Consider the following 15,842-nt stretch of genomic DNA (forward strand, 5'->3'; position numbering starts at 1 on the left):
CATTTTTTTCTCTTTATATTTGTTGATGATCACCTTTGATTCCAGAGGAGTAAGCTGGAGGAGGCAGAGCCTAAATGCACATATATTGAAATAATTCAGAAGCACAAGTGTGGATTTCCCCTCCAAGCCCTTGATATCCCTGGAATTATGCTAATAATGCTAAGCTTTCTCTGATCATGTATTTTCAAGAAGGGCTCTAGAACTAGTCAGATTTTGCTAAGTTGAAACTGGAATAGGTTATTATAGATGGAAGCCTGTTTTATGACTAAGGTACTTGACATTAATAGGGCTGGGGTGGGGAGCTCTTTGGTCCTCTCCTGGAAAGTTGCACAGCCAGCACACTTTGGACTTCTGGCATTCCCTGTGGGACTGAGAACAACTCCCAAGATCCAGTGCCAGCACACTGCCCTAAGAGTGGTCTACTGCTCATTTGGTGGAACCTAATCCTTCTTGACAACTGAAGTAAAATCCTATCTTTACAAGACCAGAGACCTGCAGCAATTAAGACTTAGGTGTTCAACGTTTGGACAGCTATCTGAGGGAACCTACTAGTTACCTCAAAAACTAAACTCAGGTATTCAAGACCTACACCCTGGTAACCATCTCCCTTTATTTACTGTTTCCACAAACATTCATAAGACACAAGCTAAGTTTGGCACTGAGTGTGCAAGGGTAGAGTCTTACCTCTGTTACTCTCTAACACCCTGTTCCTGCTAACTGTACTGCACGCTACTGCTGCCCAATAAAATCCTGTCAGGTGCCCAAGTCCTGCTCCTCTTTGAAGCCTGACTTCTCTCTGCCACGGATAACTCCTACCTGGCATTTGTGTGGCCTCCATGTCAGTGTTGTATCCTCATCTGAGTAGACTTGTATGCCAGTCTCCTTGCTAACTCGATAACTTCCACTCAACCTGGAGGACAGCCCAGGTGCCACTTTCAAGGGGACTTTCTTGACCTCCTGAGCCTCCTCATTCACTTATGACCTGCACTTGGGACAAAACCACTCAGGCGCTCTCAGAGAAATGAGTGAATGCCAACAGTCTAGACAGTTCCTACACTCTCCAACACAGGCACACCCTTCTCAGGATCACCCCCTCTCCGTAGAACTTTCTTCTCCAGACCTATCTCAAATGCACACACTCAAGACACTTATTGCTCTCAAAGACACCTCCTCACAAAAGCCGTATTCATACTCTTCGCTCAACCCCCCCTCTCCCAGATGCCTCCTCAAGAGGACCTCTGGGTATGTGAGAGGTGAGTCCGGCGGGGGGAAAAGAGCGAAGTCGCAGAGACCAAACCCCTGAGAGCTGCCTGTCACGATTCACAGGTGTACCTGTGAATGTCAGGACCGACTCCAGCGCGGCTGTGGGGAGGGCGCGCAGAGCCACCCGCGCTGTAAGGCTGGTAAGGCTCGGCCCCGCACCCTGGTGACGCGGATCGCCCAGCACACATCCCGCTGGAGACCCAGGAAACCCAGCCACTGATACCAGAGCGCCCGGCAGAGCTTGGGGGGGCGGGGGGGGGGCGGGGGGGCGGCACTGAGAAAAACCCGCGGTCTGAGTAGCACGGCGACGCGTTCGGATTAGGTCATTCTTCCGCGCCCGCTGACTGGCAGCCGATTGGTCCGTGGGCTCGGGGGCGTGGCCCTAGCGGCTGAGGCGAGCGGAGGCGCGTGGGCGGTTGGTCCAGCTCTCCGGCCTCGCGGCGACCGGGCCTTGTTCGGTGCCCTCGGAGACTGGCCGGCGGAGGCATGGCTGGAACCCCCGCGCCAGGCAGCAGGAGGCGGAGCGGGCTCCCGGCGCCTAGCCTTGGCCCTCCGCCCAGCACTGGGCATCCTCCGAGCAAGCGAGCCCGGGCCTTCCCCGCGGCCGCCGTCCCGGACCCCGAAGACCCCTTCGGCGCGCACGGGGATTTCACTGCCGACGACCTGGAGGAACTCGACACCCTCGCGTCGCAGGCCCTGAGCCAGTGCCCGGCCGCTCCTCGGGACGTGTGCAGTGAGTGCGCTCGGGGCCTTTCCCCGGAGGGTGGTGCAGACCTCGCCCGACCTCCCTGATGGCTGTGGCTTCGGCACCCCACAGCGACCGCTGCCCCCGTGTCTTGCACCCACACTCCCCTGCTTAAAATATAGTAATGGCTTCATTTAAGTGGTTGTACTTCAAAAGGTCTTTTGATTTTGGGGAGAAATGTATCAAGAATGTCAAACAGCCGATTTGAAATAAGAAAATTAGGTTAACATTTTACTTTAGTTTATAAAGTTTGGGCCACGAAGTTCTTGGTTCTAAGCAAAGATCCATGGAACACGACCACCACCATCAGAACCATCATACCTACACATGGGGACCCATTCTTGTGACGGGTTTGGGAGGCTTTATATCTAATTAGTACCACTGCCCCCCCCTTGGGCCGCATGAACATTAAAGGGGGCCTGGCCCAGGCAAGAGATGAAAGAGATTTATTCCTTTATACAACCAGTAAGTTATACTAGGTGCCCAAAACCTTAGGAAACTGCAACATACTTAGCAATTAACAAAAGACAAAAAAAAAAACTCCTTCCTTCAGGAGCTTACCTTCTAGCTAGGGAATATATGAAGTCTTGTGGGGCTCACAGAAAGAGAAAAGTTTTGAGGGCACCTTGCATCTCTACTTGGATATCTCACAGGCATCTGAAATCCCACACATTCACCTCCTGGACACCCAGTCATTCTGCAGTATTGCCAGCATGGTACCTGGCAGAGCAGACATTCAGAAAATGTTCGTTAATGACTAAATATTCTGTATAGCAGTGACTAGTACCACTCTCCATCAGGTGGCACAAGGCAACAGTTCCCTTTCCTTGACCATACATCTAATTCCTTTCCAAATCCTGTAACTTTACCTTCTTAATCCATCTCTGGAATCCATCCTTTTCACATCATCTCTACCATCTCCCTGATCTATGTTACAATCATTCCTTCCTCTGGACAGTAATCTGCTAAATTCTCCCCGCTCCCAGTCTTGACTCTATATAAGTCAGACTTTACACCACGGCCACAGTGATCTTTTCAGAACTCCTATCTGGCTGCATCTCAGATAAAAGTGAACATCCCTACTGAAGCCCTTTAATGACTTCCCACTGCCTCTAGTATAAAGATCAAAGTCCTGGGTTGCCTGGGTGCCTCAGCTGGTTAAGCCTCTGACTCTTGATTTCAGCTCGGGGCCATGAGATCGAGCTCTACATTAAGCTCCATGCTCACATTGAATCTGCTTGTTTCTCTCCCCCTGCTCCTCTCCCTACTTGTGCTCTTTCTCGCTCACTCTCTCAAATAAGTAAATAAGTAAAAAAAAAATTTTAAAAATCGAAGTTCTTAACATGGCCTGCGAGGCCAATATGACCTGGCCCTTCCCCACTCTCTGTGAGTTTGAGCCACACTGACCTTCCTTCATTTCTTGAATTCTCTCTGCTTCCTTACAATACATAAATTGCACATTGCTGTTTCTTGTACACAGTATTCTTTCCATGCATTCCCCCATTCCCCCTCTTCTGCTTAATTTCTTCTTGTTCTTTAGCTATCAGCTCAGTCATCACTTCCTTGGGAAGCCTTCCAATCATTCCAGTTGGATCAAATCCCCCTAGCATAGGCTTTCCTATATTCTCTTGTGCAGCTCTTGTCACAGTTGTAATTTTGCATTTGTGTGAATATTTTTTAATATCCCATAAGTTCCATGAGTGTAGGGACTGGATGCATTGTGCTCACCACTGAACCTTTAGAGACTAGATTGTGCCAGGTGCTCAGTAGGTGTTGGTGTTGGTGTAGGTATAGGTGCTCAGTAAATACTATTGAATAATAGATCACCAACTTCTGACCAGTGAGGTCCCCACAACACCTTTTCAGCCTTTAGGTGAGACTCTTAAAATTGGGGGGTGGGGGAGTGACAGGATCTATTATTTCATAAGAATCATTTATGAGTTTGAATCATGTTCTTACTTTGGAAAATACCTATATTACTTACTAGATCTTTCTCTAATTTGCTTTCAAGAGTGATTCTTTTCAGCATTGACTGACAAAAGTGGGAAAATGTTGGATCCTGAAAAGTGTATGGGAACTGTTTTTTACAGATGTTCGTAAGGTCCCCAGATTAGATGGGATGTCAAAAACTCCCGCAGGGAAAAACAGAGAATTTGTTCCAGTTAAAGATAATTTTGAATTAGAGGTACTTCAGGCACAATACAAAGAACTTAAAGAAAAGGTAAGTGACTTAACTTGGGGTTCTTATAACTAACTTACTCACTTATGCGTGTGTCATAAAGCGTTGTATAATAAGATATTATTATGTAAGATATGTAAAAGTTTTAAAACAAAAGTTCAGATTTGGCCCCACGAAATGGAGGAAGGCTGGGGAATGAAAGCCAAAAAATTCAGACTGAAAGAAACGAAATCCTGGGATTCCTAACAACTAGGCAAGTAAGGAAACAGTGTACACCAGATCCAGAAAGAGATACAAACTTTCTGTCATAGAACTGAGACAAATTTATAGCATATGTCTTATATAGGGGCCACAACATCATAATGTTTCCTGTTTTCATTAGCAGTTTTACAGAAAAGCAGACATCCTTTATATGACCATCTGTAGGTCCTTAGGAAAACCAGGAACACAGTGTGAAATTTTGGATCTGTGAAGTGTGTGACCCAGGCTGTTTAATACTTTTAGAACCTACAGAATCTGTATGTGTGAATGACAGTGTCCTTAAGCTATCTTGCTGAATGTAAACTGTTCCACGAATGGGCCTAGCAGACCATGGTGACATCTAGTTGGTGTGGATATATTTGAAGACTCGTTGGTCTGTGGAACATGGTTTATATGTGCTTTCTCCATCTCCCCAGCTGTATGTTGAAACAAGTACAAATATAACTTTCCCTTGTAAGCTTTTCACAAGATTGATTTGGGATTTACAGATGAAGGCAATGGAAGAAGAAGTCCTTATTAAAAATGGAGAAATAAAAATTTTGCGGGACTCACTGCATCAGACAGAATCCATTCTAGAGGAACAGAGAAGATCACATTTCCTTCTTGAGCAAGAGAAAACTCAAGCACTTGGTGACAAAGAAAAGGAATTTTCCAAAAAGGTGACCCAGAGCTTTTTAATTTTTTTTTCTTTTTCCGGCCATAAGCTTTGCCTGCTCACTGAGTTCTTTTAGAAGCAATGACCAAAGTGTCTATAAATCTTCCAGGAAGATTTCAACAGTTCTTTGTCTTAAATACTTCCTGCTATCAGTTAATTGCATATACTTTTCTTCTAGGCTCTGCATGTAGTTTGGAAAAGGACTTAGAAGAAACTGCTTTGCTTCTGTAGTTATGATAGTTGGTCTTGTCAGGAACAAATCAATAGCTTAGACTTTCCAGAAATAGGCTTAAGTAAGAGCTTTTTTGGCAGGTTAGAAACTCAATAGACCTAGCTTAGGCCAAAAAAAAATTGTATTGACTTCCATAACTAAGTCTGGGAAAAAACAGTTGTGGGGGCCTTGAATGATTCAAGCCTTGCCAGGACTTGTCTTTACTGTCTACTCTATAGACAGGCTCCATCCTTATGGTAAAGGATATGTTCTCCAGCAGCTCCTGGGCTCATATTTCATAGCTCCAGAGCAGACTGAATACTTGTCCCCCTCATCTCACAGCTCTAATTGGTCTGACCTGAGTCAGGTGCCTGTCCCTGACCCTATGACTGCAACCACAGAGATGATAGCTCCCATTTAAATCACACAGAGGTAGGGAAATGATTATTTCTCAGGGGAGGGAGATGCTGTTCCAGGAAGAAATTCTTAGGTATCCATACATAACGCCATTTTCCTTCAGCACTTTCAAGGCTTCAATCTCAAGGACATGGGTCTTATTCTGCCATTCATTCAGCAAGTCAGCGAACTGTGAAGAAGTACTAACCTGTGCCCAGCACTAACAGTAGTAGTTGTCTCTCCACATACACGATGGAAGAGCAAGGGAGTTTCAATCAGACAAACCAGAGTTTGAATCCAGGCTTTCTCACATACCAGTGGAGACCTCAGGGTAATAACTTAAGCTTTGTGACTCGTTTCCATTATCTGTTCCAGGAAATAACCAGAAGGGTTGCTGTAAGACTTAAAACAGCCCTGCACTTGCTAGGACAGGTGCTGTGACTGGTACTATACTTGCTACGGAGTGTGCCGGGGGTAACAGCAGTTAACTGTTGGCTGTAGGCCGGAGCAGGTCTCCCCACGCTGCGTGGGGTTTTGGTAAAATTTCCAAATACTCTGCCTAGACTTTCAGGAAGACCTGGAATTGTGCACCACTCTGTTCATCAAAAGGTCGACATGTTACTGTGAGATAAGGCACCTTGCCAGGCTCCAGTCTGGGCAGTTCACATTCATCCTTCCTGTGTAATCCCCCCAACTGTGAAGACAGGTATTTGTGTTACAGATAAGCTAAAGTTTAGAAAGGCTGAGGAAGTGGTATTTGAACCCTCACAAACTACCTCGCAATAGTTCGAGTCAAATGTCTTTCTAGAATACCATGCTGGCTTTCCGGAAGAAGGCTAAAGCTTTATAGAAAGGACATTTGTGTCACAACAGACTTTCATATTCATTTCTCATGGTTTGTTTTCCTTTATGAACTTGAGATTTTGAAGCCCAGAGATAATTTTGCATGAATGATGGGGCCACCACGAGTATGTTGCTTTTGCCTTCCAGCTCCAATCATTGCAGTCTGAACTCCAATTTAAAGATGCAGAGATGAATGAATTAAGGACAAAGCTTCAAAACAGTGAACGAGCAAATAAATTGGCTGCTCCCTCCATTCCCCATATCAGGTAATGATGGCACTGGAGGGAGAGCTGTTTTGCATGGTTTGTGGAAAGAATGATTAACAAGGTCAGGCTAGTCTTGAATGAAGGCCATTTAAACTTTGCCATTTGGACATAGATCCTCTTTTCTGAAGGCCTCGAAGTTGGTTTAGATGAGGCTTGAATGGTTTGGCGCATAACAGCGTAAAGGCCTCACACTCTAGAAGGGCTTCTTCTCTGTAGGACTCTATACTCAGGACTAAAAAAGGCTGGAAAGATGCTCTCCAAACTTTTGGGTGGCCCAGTCTTCATTTTTGTTTTCCCCAGTCTTCATTTTTATGTACTTTGTTTCAAATAACTGATTTTGCCCCAAGTATAAGCATATTTCAGTCCCAACTACTTGGAACATTTTTTTCTCATTTGCTGCCCTGGGACCTTTGTCCGGCAGTCCCCGCCTTTGCTGCAGATGTGATCAGCTTGTTAACGGTCTTGTCCTGCCCCCTGCCTGCCAGAGAAGTCTGGCACACTGTTGATACCAGCCTTGAAATTTGAACAGTATGGGTCAGAGTGTCTTTTTCTGGTATTGAACATTCTGCTGCCTTTGCTCATAATGGGCAGGGTATGAAATTGAACTCTTCTCGCCTTGCCTAGTCCAGGTAAGACAGGAGAGCAGGGGGTCCATCACCACCTTTCACACATCTCTGACAGAAGGGTCTTGGCGTTGTCTGATGCGCTCAGAGGGTTAAGGCTGCTTTTCTCACACAAAGACCCTGGCCTGAAGAACTGGCTCGGTTTTCAAGTTGCAGGACACAACATGCCTTTTAATAGGCTCTCTTTCTATTGAAAATCTTTGAATTCAGCCCCTGGGGACCATTAAATAAGAGATTGTTCCACATTAAAAAGATATTTTGGTGGCATTGGAAATAGTAGTGGAATTATGGCCAATATTTTTGGGTGATTAGAAGAATATGGAAATGAAAGAGGTTTTCAACAATTTGGATCAAAATTCCTTGCATTTTGCTCTGCTATCCTGACAAAGGATGACAAATATGTAATAGATAAAACCTTTGGTCAAAGCACCTAGACACAAAGAGTTTAACACTTGAACAAGTTAGAAGTTTTATAACCAGGTATTTTAAGTGGTTTTAGCAGAATCATTACTTTGCTTTCATAGTTAACTTTTTCCAGTCCTAGGAAAAGCCCTTCTGTGGCTATAAAGCCAGAAGCATGTTCTCCACAATTTGGAAAACCATCTTTCCCTACAAAGGAGTCTTTTAGTGCTAACACGTCCCTTCCCCACCCCTTCCAGACAGAGCCAGGATACAAGTCTCTGGTGGGCAGAGAGGGTAAGTCAGTCTGTCTCTCATCAATTGCTGTGTAACCAATTATTCAAACTTGTGGCTTAAAACAACAACGAGTATTTCTCCTGGTTCTATGGGACGACAGTGCTGACAGAACACAGTGAGGATGGTTTTTCTCTGTGGTGACTGGAATCACTGAAGGCTTGTCTGGGGCTGAAGATCTATTTCAAAGTGGCTCACTCACATGACTGGCAGCGGAGTTCTCCACATGTGGGCCTCTCTACAGAGCTACTTGGGTGACCTCATAACCTGGGGGACGGCTTCTTCTAGATCTAACAAACATAGAGAGCTAGTGGAAGCCAGCCCTTTTACGGCCTAGCCTCAGAAGTCCCATAGCATCACTTCTGCCACATTCTGTTTATTAGAAGCCATGTTCAAGGGGAAGGAAACTAGGCTGCACCTTTTGAGGAGAAGTGTGTCTAGAGTCTGCAGGCATATTTTAAAATGTCCCCAGTCAACATCCATTGACATGCCAGAAACACAGCTAGTGTACAGAAACTCGTGTTCCTTTCAGCCTTGAGTTTGTACCGCTCGGTCCAGGCTGAGGGGGTGCTACTGCTTTCTAGAGGGACACAGTCTAGCATTGGTAGGTTTTCACTCTGAGAATGTGCTGTGTCAGTTTATCTTACAATTCTGATACATCGCCCCTTTCCTACCACCATCAACCCTTTAAGCCATTGGCTATCACGCCACCTCTGAGAGTCTCAACCATTCACATTTTCAGCATCTGGCAGCTACAGGATCAGTACAGGATAGTGTCAGGAGCAGGCAGTGCAGCCCACCAGCCTGGCAGGAGTCCCAGTCACACTACTTACTGGCTTGTGTAATGCAGGCAAGCAAGTCCCTTAACTCCTGTGCCTCTCTTTTCCTATATGTAAAATAGAGCTAGTGATAACACTTCCTCTTAGGGTTGCTCTGAGGAACAAATGAGCTAACATGGGTAAAGCTCTTAGAACAGAGTCCATCTGGCACATAATAAGCACCATAAAAGTGTTAGTGATTGCTGGTTTTATGTTATATGGCCTCATTTTAAAGTGGAGCAAAAAACTTTCCTCTCCTCTCCTCTCCTCTCCTCTCCTCTCCTCTCTCCTCTCTCCTCTCTCCTCTCTCCTCTCTCCTCTCCTTTCTTCTCCTCTCCTCGTATGAGTTCCTGTTTGCCACGAGGAAGGCAAAAATGTGAGGGTTCTTGAGTTGCTCTGGCTCTCATTTTAATCCAAAGTTGAGGAGATGGCGCGGTCCCTATTTGAAACTCATTATGGGGCGCCTTGCTGGCCCAGTCCATAGAGCATGCAACTCTTGATCTCAGAGTCATGAGATTGAGCCCCACATTGAGGGTAGAGTTTACTTAAAAAAAAAAAAAAAAAAAAGTTAAAAACTCGTACGTTCAAGAGTTTCTGATATGCCTGTGCTTTTGTGCTCAAGTTTTGATTCACATTTTATCTAGTTGTAGAGAATAAGAGCCACAATCTGGGAGGCGACCCCATAAAGCAAGAAGAATCCCAGAAAAGTCTTATTGACAGCTGGATGCAGAGATCGAACACTCAAGGTACCAGAACACCCGCTCCTCAGGCAGGAGGCCTGCCCAGCTCCGTTGTCCTCTGCGGTGCTGCAGTAGAATTGTCTCTGAGAACCAGCATCCCAGGCAGTCCTTCAGAGGGTCCGGGGGAGTGGTAGTCTGTGACTTAAGCAGAAGACTGTAAAATAGAAGGGGCCAAAGCAGGTACGTCCCAGAGCCCTCAGCACCCACAGGGATCTCAGTGGGGCTTAAGGGCAATTTGGAGGATAGTTAACATCCAAGGAACCCTCACTTTTCCTTCTGAAGCCTTAGAAAAGGCCTCCTTTGTCAGAACCTTCTAGAACCACCTTGTCTTCTGCAGGTTCCATTTTGATAAACCTTCTCCTGAAGCAGCCTTTGATCCCAGGGTCATCCCTAGGTCTGTGCCACCTCCTGAGCAGTTGTTCTGAGGCTCCTACCAGCACCCAGCTGCAGCCACCAGGGTTTGGCAGGTAAGCCTCAGACACTTAAAAAGCTTGTTTAGGAAGGACTTCCCAGGAAGCAAGTCCCTTTCTGGTCCTGGCCAGCCTGGGAGGTCTGTGTGCCCCAGGGGGAGGGGAGTCATTTTGGGAAACTAGAGAATTTGGCAGGCAGGTTGTTTGGGGCCCTTGACCTTGTCTCCATCTCATACTTGTGTGTTTTCTTTTGTATTTGCTGCTAGTACCTTGACTGCGATTTCAAGCCTGAGGACCACAGGTTCTCGTGATGGGTCATTTCCCCTCTTGGCCCTGAGAGAAGTACAGAACCTGGCACTCACTGGATTGAATCTGGTTGCCAGGGATGAAGGCTCGTGTGATGGAGACGCAGCAGAGGGAGGCAGAAGGGCCTTCCCACTCTGCCAGCTTCCTGGAGCTGTGCATCTCCTCCCCCTGGTACAGTTCTTTATTGGCTTACACTGCCAGGCTCTGCAAGATTTGGCAGCAGCCAAGAGAAGTGGAGCGCCTGGGGACTCACCGACACGTTCCTCCTGCGTGAGCTCTGGGGGAGAGGCCAGCCTCGAGGACTCACTTTGCAACCTGGAAGGCTTCTCTGTGGCATCCCTTAGTGTTCTTCAGCACCTGGTGTGCCACAGCGGAGCGGTCGTCCACCTATTACTGTCAGATGCAGGGGTGGATCCCACTGCTAGGGAAGGAAGCCAGAGCCTGGTTCACAGACAAGATCATGGGGATGTGTCCTCAGCCCCAAGGGGGCTTGCCAGTGACCAAGGCCAGCATCCACTACTGAAGATGCTTCTTCACCTGTTGACTTTCTCTTCTTCAGCAACAGGTCACCTTCAAGCCAGTGTCCTGAGCCAGTGTCTTAAGATTTTGGTGAAATTAGCTGAAAATGCTTCCTTTGATCTCCTGCCCAGGTATAACACAGCATGGGAGTCATGATTCTTTGTAGGTCTTACCTGACCTCTCGAGGTCTATCCCATGGCCCGTATACTTTGCCCACATCTTGACCTAATCTATACTCCTCAGCGCTAAGCCTTGGTTTTACGTTCTGAGGCTTCGTTCAGGGAGTTCTGAAGTGATGGAAAATGGGGCCAGGTGTTAGGAGAACCAAGGAAGTGATTTCTTTGGCTTAATTCTACCTGTGTACAGCAGGTAAGCAAAAGACACATGTGATGAAAGAAGGTTTTTAGCTACTATGGGAAAGCATCCTGTCCCCAGGACAGACAAAGGCTGAACCAAGAGCCTTGAACCTGGGCCATGGATCAGGTGAAGACTGCGTATCACACCACATTTTAAGTTTGGTGGGATTCCCTAAGGAAGCAGAGGGCGTGGGGTAGGTCTGCAGCCCATAAGCTGACTTTACTGGGAATCTGCCCATCATCATTGTGCCCCACTCTGGCACAAGCCATAGCTTACCTGCTCCTCTTATTAATGTTTGTGGGAAGTGGTTGTATAGTGAACCTAGCTTGTGAACACTGTAGTCATAAATTCCTAACTTGGGATTCCAGAGCCTTAAGACTGGGAGGAACTATGAACACCGTGCAGCTCACCCCCTTATCCAGTAAGCCTGTCTCCCCCTCAGCACGCCACCAAGAAGCCAGTTCCTTTTTGGAGTAACTTCAGTGGCTGCACTACCTTAAGCTTTTAGTCTCTGAGCTTAGCATACTTGTTTCCTAAAAACGCTTCTGGATCCTGGTTTCCATTTGAGGATATTCTAGCTGGTCTGGTCCATCCTAAAGGTAGTCCTCAGAGCTGGACACTACTGTAGTGTAGTGTGGGCAGCATGGTAGGTTCAGAACCATCACCCACGTGTCTGGCACAGACCTAGCTCATAGTGGCTGGTTGCTTGTTTATAAATATTGAATGAATTCCAGGAACCCTTTTACCAGTCCTCTTGGTAGATATACCATCATTCCATTCCTATCGAGCTTGTCCACGAGGACATGAAAAAACAGCTAGTTAGGGGATGCTTACTACAGGCCAGACAGATGCCTTCCATTCACGAGCTCATGTGACACCCTCGGAGCCCCGCATCCCCACACCTAGCATGGAGCCTGGCACGCTCTAAGCACAGTATTTGTTACGTGACTATGAAGAGAGCATGCTGGGCAAGTTTCAGGCCAGTCTCCTTGACTTGCCCTTAATCACGGTCCGACACCACCTCCCACTTGGTGCTTCTCTCCAGAATCCCTACATCCTTGCATGCTGAGCCCCACTAGCACACAGCTTCCTGTTCACCTTGGAGTGAAAGCGAAGGACACGTGCCACCAAGGCTGTAACACAGTGTGTAGTGCAACCCAAGTAGCTGGGCAGACAGTGGTCTCAAAGGGCACCTTTGCCCACCGGGCTTGAGGGCAAGTCATCGCCTCAGACCCATGTCTTCCTACTATATCTGGTGTAGCCATAGGTCACTCCTGGTTACTGGGTCATTCCTGGGTACTGGGATGGCAGCGCCTTTTGAGCAAAGAGGTCTCATCCCCAGCTTCAAACAGAACAGCAGGACTATTCTCTTGTATGTTTGGGGGCTCTGAAAAAAATTTTTAAAAGAAGGCTGATGCTATCCAAAATAATTTGGAAACCACTGTGTCATATATAAAATGGATTTTTCTTGCAGATAGTTGCAGGGACTTTACACGAGGACTAGAGACCACTTCTAACCTAATGATGAAATTGAGTAAAAACCAGGTTAAATCCCGGTTTCCCACAAAGTTCCATACTCCCTGGCAACTGAAAACATGCAGCTTATCCACCATACAGGATTTGCTCTAAAATGATTTCACCCCAAATAGAACTTGCTTCCCAAGGGCATACTGAGGACTATTCTTAAGCCCCGATGGTGTGTGCTGAGACCTGCAGGTGCATGAAGGGGGACACGAAGAAGTGCCCCTCTGCCCACCCACAAGGTTGTGTGGGGTTGAGCAAATGGTGGTTGTCTTGGGACTTAGTTCCTTAGTTCCCTGTGCCCGTGAGACCTAGGCTAGAGTGTGCCCAGAGCCCCTTAACTCGTGCACGCTCCAAGGGGGCACCTGCTCCTATCTGGTGACAGAGGAGCTGGTGTTTCCGAAAATGGTCTGCTCAGCAAGTGGTCTCATAAAATCCGACCCTAGCCAAGTCCGCATTTGTCACTTCTAGAGCCTGGCCAGCCCTTGGGGAGTGGGCTCTTAACATTCTCTCACACCCAAGTCAAGATCTGCCTCCCTATTTGGGAGCAGAGGCAGGAAGCCACCCAGGAGCAGGGTGGAAGCCAGGCACGCCAGGTCCAGGGAGGCAGCCCCCATTTACAGGTAGTGCTGTGCCTGGTAAGGGCCTGTCCTCTCTAAGCCATAGCAATATCGTGGTGGAGGGTAGTACCCACTCACTCACAGGAAGCGGATGTCCTAGCAAGTAGGGGGTGGTCAGCCAGCATTTGAACCCGGGTCTGACCCACAGCTCCTCCTTGTACCGTCTGCTCCAAACGTCCTGTTACCTCCAGTGAAAAGCGAAGGTGAGCTGTGGGATTGGGTTACCAGTACCCCATCTCTCTGGGCCCCTGTGCTGTAGGTTCCAGTGTGTGTTCCGGGTGCTGCCACAGTGCCTCCGCCCCGAGAGCCCCTTGCCCAGTGTGCTGCTGACTGTGGAGCTCCTCTCCCTCCTGGCGGACCACGAGAAACTGGCGCCGCAGCTCTGCTCCCGCTCAGGTAAAGCAGAGCAGGGAGGGGGCGGTTGGGCTGCTCCCTCAGGCTGGAAGCGAGGGTGGTGGCAGGGACAGGTTGGAGGCCTCCTGCGGGCTTCTGCAGCTTGTGCCCTGGGCTCTGGGTAAGAAGGGGGACCCTGAGTGAGAGGCGGGGCATCCTTTGCAGAAGGCTGTCCCCTCCTGCTGCTGTACACGTACATCACATCAAGGCCTGACGAAGTGGCCTCGGACGCACAGTGGCTTCAGCTAGAACAAGAGGTAAACTCCAGGGCCCCTTCTGTGAACTGCCCACCACCCCACCCCACCTCAGGGCCACTGTTCCTCCTCCTGGGGAGCACGGAGTTTTCAGTCATTTGGTAACAAGAGTTTACCTAGCTGCTAACAAGGGGAACTCCGTTTGGGGGCGCCACACTACACAGAGGCAATACAGGTGGACCCCAGGGTGTCCTGGAACTTGGCAGAGTTACCTGATAACTGCTCCCACCCTGGCTGTAGGGCCCAGAGGCAGGTGGGTCGCTGGTGAGACACAGGTGTTGGTGCTGAGTCTAGCCTGGGAAGGCCCCACAAGACCCATTTCTTGGACCCCATTATATAGACACGCAGTTGCTAAGGCAACTGGAGCACTTGCAGGAGAAGGCTTAGAAAGCCCTCACTGTGGGGCGCCTGGGTGGCATAGCAGTTGGGCGTCTGCCTTCGGCTCAGGGCGTGATCCCGGCGTTGTGGGATCGAGCCCCACGTCAGGCTCCTCCGCTATGAGCCTGCTTCTTCCTCTCCCACTACCCCTGCTTGTGTTCCCTCTCTAGCTGGCTGTCTCTATCTGTCAAATAAATAAATAAAATCTTTAAAAAAAAAAAAAAAAAAGCCCTCACTGTGATCAGGTCTCATTCTGCCATAGATGGAACAGTGTGTTCTTGTTCTAGGCCGTGTGGCTCCTGGCTAAGCTTGGTGTGCAGAGCCCCTCCTCCCCAGTCACTGGCTCTAACTGCCAGTGCAACGTGGAGGTGAGTGCACGCGGCAGCTCTGTCGGGGGGTGAGGCGACCCTGTGCAAGGACCCCCTGCTCCTTCTAACCCTCGTGCCACCCCTCAGAACCCTCCTCACCTGCACCTGGGGTGGCTAGGAAGGGTACTGCCCAGCTGTGCCAGTTGGCGGAGTGCAGGAGCCCTGAGACCCGGCCTCAGCCTTTGCCCTCCCCCAGGTGGTCAGAGCACTCACGGTGGTGCTGCACAGACAGTGGCTGACAGTGCGGAGGGCCGGGCGGCCCCCAGGGACGGAGCGGCAGAAGCGGACGGTGCGGTGTCTGCGGGACACGGTGTTACTGCTGCACGGCCTGTCCCAGAAGGACAAGCTCTTCACTGTACACTGCGTGGAGGTCCTGCATCAGTATGACCAGGTGATGCCAGGGGTCAGCATGCTGATTCGAGGGCTTCCTGACGTGGCCGACTGTGAAGGTGAGCCGGCAGGAGGACCCCTCCCTGTCCAACCCACGTTCAGGGTTTCCCTGAAGTTCACGGACAGGTCAGACTTCCTGGCCTTAAGTCAGCAGTCTTCCGTCCACGGAGCCTTTGATGGCACTGGGGTCCCACTTGCTTTACTGTTCTGGTTCTGCTCTGAGCATAGCAGACTGCCTTTTGCTTGTATCTGTTGAGTTGGCCTGGCAGAGCCACAGTTTTTCCAGAAACATCCCTGTCTGAATTGCCTTTGTATCACTTTGCTTGCAGTAGCTGAGGGAGCAAGGCCTGGGCGTGGAAGGGACTGGTTAGTTCCTGCGGGCGTGGGGGAGGGGCGGTGGGTCTTCCCCCACCCCTGTGCCCAGCACCTCCAGGCCTTCACCTTAGAACCCTCTCCTCTTCGCTCAGAGGCAGCCCTGGATGACCTCTGTGCCGCTGAAACGGATGTGGATGACCCTGAGATGGACTGCAGCGGAGGCCAGTGAGCACGGCTCCACGGTGGCTCCGGAACCACTACTTTCCCACCGCAGCAACTGATTAAAAGCAGTGAAGGGCTGTTTGAGAACATGCCAGG

The 15,842-nt window shown here is 48.9% G+C and overlaps 1 protein-coding gene across 6 annotated transcripts; it reads left to right on the top strand.

The window, feature by feature from the left end:
- Positions 1-15,835, top strand: ATRIP (ATR interacting protein). Of its 6 annotated transcripts, none has more exons than XM_057312060.1 (14): positions 1-1,996; positions 4,099-4,229; positions 4,937-5,107; positions 6,701-6,819; positions 7,981-8,138; positions 9,598-9,699; positions 10,031-10,160; positions 10,370-11,059; positions 13,686-13,822; positions 13,985-14,076; positions 14,739-14,819; positions 15,016-15,268; positions 15,539-15,575; positions 15,677-15,835. In XM_057312060.1, coding segments are annotated over exons 1-14 (2,349 nt in total). In that variant the 5' UTR covers positions 1-1,749; the 3' UTR covers positions 15,678-15,835. The 6 variants fall into 6 exon arrangements, with proteins under 6 accessions (XP_057168043.1, XP_026356548.1, XP_044240763.1 ...); XM_026500763.4 differs by having other exon boundaries at positions 15,542-15,575; XM_044384828.3 differs by having other exon boundaries at positions 15,016-15,210; positions 15,542-15,575.
- Positions 15,836-15,842: the final 7 nt, after the last annotated feature.

The sequence above is a fragment of the Ursus arctos genome, unplaced genomic scaffold (assembly GCF_023065955.2).
Source record: "Ursus arctos isolate Adak ecotype North America unplaced genomic scaffold, UrsArc2.0 scaffold_14, whole genome shotgun sequence".
NCBI lineage: Eukaryota > Metazoa > Chordata > Mammalia > Carnivora > Ursidae > Ursus > Ursus arctos.

Bases quoted from the DNA above. Each gene is read 5' to 3' on its own strand.
- ATRIP (XM_057312059.1), top strand. From the start codon at position 1,750: ATGGCTGGAACCCCCGCGCCAGGCAGCAGGAGGCGGAGCGGGCTCCCG. The intron at 4,230-4,936 runs GTAAGTGACTTA...TGGGATTTACAG, and splicing joins ACAAAGAACTTAAAGAAAAG to ATGAAGGCAATGGAAGAAGA. The intron at 14,820-15,015 runs GTGAGTGCACGC...GCCCTCCCCCAG, and splicing joins ACTGCCAGTGCAACGTGGAG to GTGGTCAGAGCACTCACGGT.